Here is an 8,107-nt window from a genome sequence, read left to right on the forward strand (position 1 = left end):
AAATAAACTTGATCATACGATCAAGATTAATATAGTGGACAAATATTGAAAGGTTTGGCGTAGTTTAGTCCCTCACATTCGTGTGATGAATGAAAACGTCAAAATGCACTATGAAATCACATGTGTTGACTGTTGTGCGAGGTTAGTATACTAACCTCGCATGTTGTGTGAGTGGTTCAGCCATGGACCTACTCCATGGTTCAGCATAATAACACTCTTACTTAGTCGTACTTTGAGGATAACGTGCAATAGTCGTACAGTGCTCAGAGTCAGACCTGTACTGCTGTAGAGTGTAGTAGTGTAGGCATGTACCTGTCGACCTTAGACTCGGTCTCAATGCAACTCCAGCGAATCTCAACCGCACACACACCACCCTGACCGCGAGGGGCTCCCCCGGGGAAAAAGTCCGACTACCGTTCGATCAACAAACGTCAAATCAACACATGAAAGCTGTAAACTTATACGAAAATCATTACTTATACAGATTGCTAGAACGGATATTTATCATTCATAATATCAAAGCAAATTTTACGCAACGAAAAATACGTTCCTCACCTAAATCTATGACATATTTGAAGAAAAATCACAAAAAGTGTCACCCATTTCCGCGTTTGGATTGAGTTGACTTCGCAAAAGTATGATTGTGTATGGGATGCTAGTTGCGTGTGCAGTGTGCAGACTGTACTGCTGTAAAAAAAAAAACAGGGGCCGATTGCACGAAAGGGTCTTTGCAAGGACCGTCTTTCGTGTCGCCCATTTTTTATGATGCGCCATGTGAAACGCATTTCAAATAAATTATCTGCAAACACATTTCCTTCGTCCGTTAAAATAAACAAAATATTTGTTTATAAAATGATGTATAGCTCATGAAATTGTATAAAATTTGATTTAAAAGCAAGCTTACGGATTTTATTTGTTTATCATAAATTTCAGGAACACCCCGCTTATAGCGCATCATAAAAGATGGGCGACACGAAAAACGGTCCTTGGAAAGACCCTTTCGTGCAATCGGCCCATCATGGAGCGATTTATAAATAGCTCCATGATAAAACTGTCCCAGTACTATAAAACAAGTCAAGCACACATCGTAAGATGGCAATGTTATTGTTATGACTAAACTCGTATTGATTTTTTTCCTGTGAGGCCTCTTACTTGAAACCAAAGCTGCTTAGTATTTCGATAGAAAGTAATTTCTAAATAAGAAAAACTTGAAAATGATAAATTTAAGGAGTACAGCCAAAAGTCAATATGCTAATTCATACTTCTTCCAAAGGCCTTTCAGTCAATGTGATCAGGCCCAATTTGTGAGGGGGGGGGGGGGTCGGGGGTCGGGATGAGGATGTAGGGGACAACATTTCTGAAAATTTGCATTCGAACCAAAATTTTGTAATACACTTTGCCATGATATTAAAATAAATATAACATTTTACCCCTTTTCCTTTCCATTTCTTTTTTTTATTCCTCTTCCTCTTCTTATTCTTTAACCCATATTAAAGGGGGTTCAATTTGACCCCCCCCCCCTTATTAAAGGGGGTTCAATTTGACCCCCCCCCCTTATTAAAGGGGGTTCAATTTGACCCCACCCTCTACGCCGTTGCGAGAAACTTTTTCACCGCGCCGCTCGCATATAACGTGGATTTTTGTTTCATGATGTTCATGATTGTTTTTCAATTATATGATCAAGAAGTTTGTCTCGCTAAAATAAACTATAACAAAAATGCAGAATAGTTTGTGTACATTGACTTGGAAACGCGATACTTTCAGCCCCATATAATCACCTTAAGCAGATTATCATTAAAGTGAACGAAATTTTTATTTTTATGATCTAAAAGTTCCAATGTTTTCCAAATATGCCCTCCCCTTTATTTCATTAATTTTCTTCCTCGATCCAATCATGTTTCTTTTTTTTTCTTATTATTCTCCTCTTCGTCTTTCTTTTTTGTCTGTTTCTCAAGTTCCTTTTTGTGCCGCCAATAGGGACGGTCGCTTTGGTCCCCAGGATCCGCCTACGCATCGGCTATACATGTATATCTGAAAAAGGGGGGAAATGAAGATGCATACTTTCCATTGACCATATTCTGTGTAGGTTAATGATTGTCCTTATTGTCAGTTTCTATATCAAAACGAAAAGATTTCTTTATGATATATGATCAAGTTTTCGGGAAGAGGGGCGCGTGCTCCGAGAAAAAAGAAAATGCATTCTGATTTCTTTGAACTTCAATGTAAAGTCAAAATGTGGATATCAATATCAGAATATAATACATCAGTTTGGCTTATTTTTTTCTTATTAACCATGTCTCATACTTACAAAATTTAGGCCTAAGGACAGAAAGAACATATTTATGTCGACTTCAATTCAGTGAAACTGGCAGTGTCTGATCAAGCTCAACGTGGTTTGAGATCGAAGCCCTTGGATTCGAGGGTATTCATTCAACTGTCCCATTAAGATTGTTAACCCATTTAAAGAATTCATTCTTCCATGCTTTTTGGGTGTCTTTTCTGCAACCAAGCATATCAGACGGTTGGTAAAAGGACACGTACACGTATACATTGTATTGTAAATCCAGGGTCGTCGGCCTTTACTTATGAGGGTATGTGTTCTCTGTATAGACCTATACATGTATATACTGATAAATTTCACAATTTTACTGGCATTTTACTGCTTGCATATACAAAGTGAACATCAATAGGCCGCTTCGGCCCAGCTGGTATCAGGATACTCTTTCGACACAAGATTGTATTCACAAAATATCGGATAAAGATAGTCTAGCTACCATAAAGGGGATGACAGACTTGAGGAGAGGTTCACCGGGATTTCAACAGTTTTGATCTGACTTTCGTCCTTGCTGTGCTGTGGTATGTACTCGTTCAATTTATTTGGTTATGTCGGAAGTAGTGTGTTGTTTTGGGTGACCATCGAGAGGGCAGGTGATCAGATAGTCTAGTTCTAGACGATTTTAAACGAATCTATTTGCACCACGATATACTCGGAGTACAGGTTCTCGGTTTTGCGCGCACACTCGGCTGGGCGTACGCACGGAATAGAACGTATATTATATCGTGGTGCAAATAGATTCGTTTAAAATCGTCTAGAACTAGACTAGTGATCAGACAACAATAACATCAAATACTTTACACAGATGATTTAATGATAAGTCATTGCATGTGACGGTCGTGTTGAGAAGGGGGGGGGGTATACGTCTACAAGGATAGATACAACCAAATGTGGGGGTCTTGAGGGCCATCCAAAAAAAAAAACATTCACAGCAAAGAAAAAATAAAGAGTGAAAGGTTACCCTTTTCCTGAATATCACGTCAAAATCTATCCCAAAATTCGATTTTTGTATCAAAAAGTCAAAAGTTTTCCTCGCTCGCTCGCATCTCATCAGTTTTTAAAACTTTTGCTCCATCCGCCATAGTTTATCTAACTATCTGACCCCCTAAAAATGGTTGCATTACGCCACTGTGTTGATAGACGCCATGTGTTGAATAAAGAGCTGACTTAAATCATGAGAGTTTGGTTTCAGTAGGATTGTTCGATAATTGTGGGGGGGGGGTGATTCGAACTGATATGATTAATGAATTATCAATCCCCATTAAAAATGAAAAAAAAAAATTTAATGGATCTTAATTTTGATCATGTCCTTTTTTTGTAGGAATCAATTCATCATGCAGAAGACATGGATACTCGTCCTAATCGCCCTCGCTTTCGTAACTTTAGTACTAGCAGATAATGACAACGAAGACGACATCGACATGGCTGGTATGTGTCCCGTCGAAGAATTCGAGGAGGAGGAGGAGGTAGAAGAGAAAACGTGTAAAGGTAAGAATGAAATGATATAATAGTTTATGTTGAGTCCAACGATTTCAATAAAATCGAAAAATGAGAACTCGTGGCTTCATTGTTTGATTTGAATATTTAAACCAAAAGAAGTACACGCAGTTTTTTTTATGAACCTTTAACATGGTTAAAATTACTGCGGTCATAAAGCGGGCATATCATAATAAGTCACAATGACTTTATTATCAGTCCTAAGAATTGAACTTCCAAGTTTTTTTAAGGAGCAATATCTTATTAGATCGATTCTGTTTTCCACTAAACAGGTGCCGTGCCGTGGCCGAGACTATACATAGAAAGTCTGGGGTTCGATCCCTCTGGCCGCGGCACTTATACCCGTGAGCTAGGCATTCAATCGACAATAGGCCTACTCTTTTATCCTGCATTTAAATAAATACGCATTATTAGTAAATAATTATGTGTGATGAAATTACTTTTGACCTTTCTCCACACGCAGCTCCGGGTCATCCATGTGATTCGAACCCTTGTCAAAATGGTGGTACTTGCTATGAAAAGTTCGGTGCGTTAACCTATTACAGATGTTACTGTACTCAAAGTTGGATCGGAAGACATTGTGAGAATGGTTAGTATCAACGGTGACTTACAAGAGCTATATCTTATCAGGGTCCCGTCTTAACATAGTTGCAATAATTGATCCGATCAAGAACATGGAAAGCCAGCAACGCCAACATCTAAAATGCATCTTTGTTCGAAATGTTTTCTATATAGATATCAATATATTCATACACTCATCATTGTCTTGACAGTTCAGTGCATGCGCTGCCTTAATGATCACAAATAGATATTGCACAAAATTAATGTATGAAAAATTATAACATTGATGAATTTCAATATAGTTGAAGTTGATCGGATCAATCACAAGTCTTTTTAAAATACAGGACCGGAATCATTCCCTTTAGATTTTTACATCTGAGAAAAGGAATATTTGATAAATGTTGTGTTACTGATGGAGCGAATTTAGAAGATATGATTCCCTCACACCACTCTTATTATCTAGAAATTGGGAATGGCCATTAGCAGTTTCGTTTTAACTATTATGGAGGCATATATTCGACAGTAAATTTCATTTAAAATCTTTTAGAGTTAATTGTTTTTATTTAGTCCACACTTTACGTGAATTTTGTGAAAACCCGCTTTCATATAGAAATTATGTAAGTGAATGTAGCTGTGTAGCAATAATAATATAGATCAGGATTTTTTTTATTTTCACCAGAGAAACTTTTCCCTACAACATGGCAAAAACAACACTGCCTATTAAACGAGACGATTGAAAGTGTACACGACCCACCCTTGACTGAGCATTGAAAATCATTGTCTCAATCTTTTAACAACCTCCTTTTTATTCATCTTTCCATACAGTTTCGACGAAACCCAAGCCAGAAAGACAGCAATTTCCAGGACGTTATATTCCGTGTTTCGCAAAAAAATTCAACAAGGACGGAATATGTTACGACGGTAAAAATTGAAATTATATCGTGTTTTTTTCCCCTCTTTTTCTATCATTCCAGTTTTATATGGCCAATGGGTTAAAAATCATTTGAGATACTTAAATATTATATGCTCATTTTTCTCGAGGTTTATTGATAATTGTCGTCGATCATGCTAAACAAGAGTATACATTATTTTCCTCGAATACCAGCCAGTTCGTTAATAGGCCTATAGATACTTTATTTTGACTTGAGAGTACCGATTTCTGATTTCCCTTTCTTTCTCTTATTTTTTGTTTCAGATCTATACGACTTTTAACCGTGAAAAGTAACGTTAATGCCTTCAGTATACATAAACAGTAAAAACGCTGTTTAAGATTTTATACAACGCTGTTTACTATATCTTACAGTATTTGTTTAACCGTTTAAACAATCATGTTTAATTTATTGAAGATTAGAAATTGAAAAATAAACTTTGTAGCTTAAGATTTAAACAATTGTTTAAACTGTTTAAACAATTACTGTAAGGTTCATATAGTAAACAGCGTTGTATAATTTTTTTTATTGTGTATAACCATATGGCACTGATTATATCCGGATTATGAACGACTCTCAGACAACTCTGCGAATTGAATTCATTAACAGAAGAAACCATGAAGAGATCCCGGATCTTGCTTCGTTCCAACGGTACCATGATCATCGACCCTGGCTGCCGGTCTCGAATTACCACAATAAAAGGAAACCGTTTCCCTTAATGTTCTCAGATTTATTCAAAAGGCCCACAAGTTTAACGTGCAAGAGCTGATGGTCGGAACGAAAAGGGATTAATCACTATTCATAAATTCACAACGAGGGTCATTATACTCATATAAGTTTCGCTATTCATAATCTGAAATCGGGATCGTTATTCATAAAACTGTAGAAGGGTCACTGCATCAAATTTGAATTGAATTGAATTCATTTATTTCCAATTAAAAAAGATGCAAAATCAAGAATATACAAACATTACAAAGTATAGAAATGAGACATTATGCAAATGACGAATCATACTTTAAAATAAATGCAAAATACTTCGTTTTATATATACACATTAGGAAAATTGGATGCCCATGGAAGCAGTATGCTTGTAAGGTTGGGTCACCCAGAAAATATATGTCAGTAAATGATAGAAAACATAAATTATAGGTACCAATACTGAAAGAGGGTCACTTTACGTCTTAATGGACAAAGATTTTCATTATATAGTTGATCGGAGAATATGACCATTAGTCTCAATGTGAGAAGTCGCCCATTTGTCTATGAGTTGATTTATGTATTACTAATGGTAAACATTAATTCATTCGATAATTACTAGCGAGAAGCGACCATATCATGACCCTCTTATGACTAGCAACCTAACGAACAGTAAACAATATAGGAGGTATATCCTTTCCCCCAAGAATAGAGAGACCTTTATTGTTCAAGATCCCTTTCCGTGTTTTGACTAGCAACCCAATTCAGACATTATGAATAGCGACCCTTATGAGCATTTTCCTATTATGACTAGTGATTCATTTGGCAAGCGGATAGACCCCATGATGAGGGATCCGGAAGTTGAAGAAATACCATAGACAATAGAATCCATGATATTGAAAACAGTATTTTACAAAAAAGAAGACGCGATGCATGTTTTAAAGAATTATATTTCCTTTCACCCTTGAACCTTATGCGTATGTGGATTGTTGCACATTTTAGAGTGAGGGGGGGGGGTCGATTTTTTATTTTTCAGAACCCGACCAAGTGTTCTTGCCAGCAGACCATTCCATTACGTTATAAGCTGATTGTGAAGCTTCGATTCTTTTTGCAGCACGTACCGAGTATGCCTCAATTATAAGGTCACAATAAACAGTATAAAAGTAAAGCTACTAAAAACAATCAGTATAAATAGTTTGATATTTGATTGTTACTTGATTTATTTTGGTTCATTTTTTTTAATGGGATTTTCGATTCATGCCTGTGTATCTTGCTTTAAATTGATGATTCGAGCACTTTAGATGGACATATCGGCTTAAAAATGAATCGGAAAGCTGGTAAAGAAAATTGTATCGCGTATCGAGAGAATAATTGCGACTGAGATATAAATGATTTTAAAAAAATCTATCATTGCTTTGGGGATTTTATTTTTGGACGTTATTCATTTAACGGAATGCAACATAACCATTGGCGGCGGAAGCCAAAAGTTTTAGGGGGGACCACCACACTTTTTGACAAGCAAAAAAAAAAGAGGTTATCAACCAAAAAATTGAAGGGGGGTCGTCCCCCCACCTCAAATTTATGGGGGGGGGGACACGTCCCCCCCCCCCCCCGCTTCCGCCGCCTATGAACATAACTGTTTCAAAAAGTGGTTTGTTGGTCTATATCATTATTTAATAAAAACATGTGTACTTTGTTCATTGTATTGTCTTTAATATGATGATTTTATTGTGGTAAAACCATGGCTCGTGGACAAACTCATCCCCATAAAATTTGATCAAAATCGGACTAGGAATAACATTTTAAAGATTTGCATTATTCCGGTGAAACATCTAGGCATGTCTTCATGAATATTCAACGAGCAACTTGATGATGTCATATCCCCACTTGTTCTTTTGTATTTTATTATATGAATTAGGTTTATTCAATTGTTGTTCTACCAAGAACTGAACAAAAATTGGATTGACAACTGACTTAGTGCATTAGACAATCATTGCTGCAACATACACATTATTCACACAATGTATGAAAAAATGAAATAATTTTGATTTTATGCAATAACATAAGAAAAGGAAAGTAGGGATGTGAC

General features: G+C 36.5%; 1 protein-coding gene across 2 annotated transcripts; it reads left to right on the forward strand.

Moving 5' to 3' along the window:
• Positions 1-2,545: 2,545 nt before the first annotated feature.
• On the forward strand, positions 2,546-7,718 carry LOC129260776 (neurogenic locus notch homolog protein 2-like). Of its 2 annotated transcripts, none has more exons than XM_054898743.2 (5): positions 2,546-2,856; positions 3,657-3,823; positions 4,296-4,421; positions 5,219-5,314; positions 5,589-7,718. In XM_054898743.2, exons 2-5 carry the CDS (start codon positions 3,670-3,672, stop codon positions 5,603-5,605), a joined length of 393 nt encoding a protein of 130 aa, XP_054754718.1. In that variant the 5' UTR covers positions 2,546-2,856; positions 3,657-3,669; the 3' UTR covers positions 5,606-7,718. The 2 variants fall into 2 exon arrangements, with proteins under 2 accessions (XP_054754718.1, XP_063970395.1); XM_064114325.1 differs by having other exon boundaries at positions 2,763-2,850; positions 3,656-3,823.
• Positions 7,719-8,107: the final 389 nt, after the last annotated feature.

The sequence above is a fragment of the Lytechinus pictus genome, unplaced genomic scaffold, assembly GCF_037042905.1.
Source record: "Lytechinus pictus isolate F3 Inbred unplaced genomic scaffold, Lp3.0 scaffold_19, whole genome shotgun sequence".
Lineage (NCBI taxonomy): Eukaryota > Metazoa > Echinodermata > Echinoidea > Temnopleuroida > Toxopneustidae > Lytechinus > Lytechinus pictus.

Coding starts and splice junctions, on each gene's coding strand:
- LOC129260776 (XM_054898743.2), top strand. CDS start 3,670: ATGCAGAAGACATGGATACTCGTCCTAATCGCCCTCGCTTTCGTAACT. Junction 3,824..4,295: donor AGAAGAGAAAACGTGTAAAG/GTAAGAATGAAA, acceptor CTCCACACGCAG/CTCCGGGTCATCCATGTGAT. Junction 4,422..5,218: donor CGGAAGACATTGTGAGAATG/GTTAGTATCAAC, acceptor CTTTCCATACAG/TTTCGACGAAACCCAAGCCA.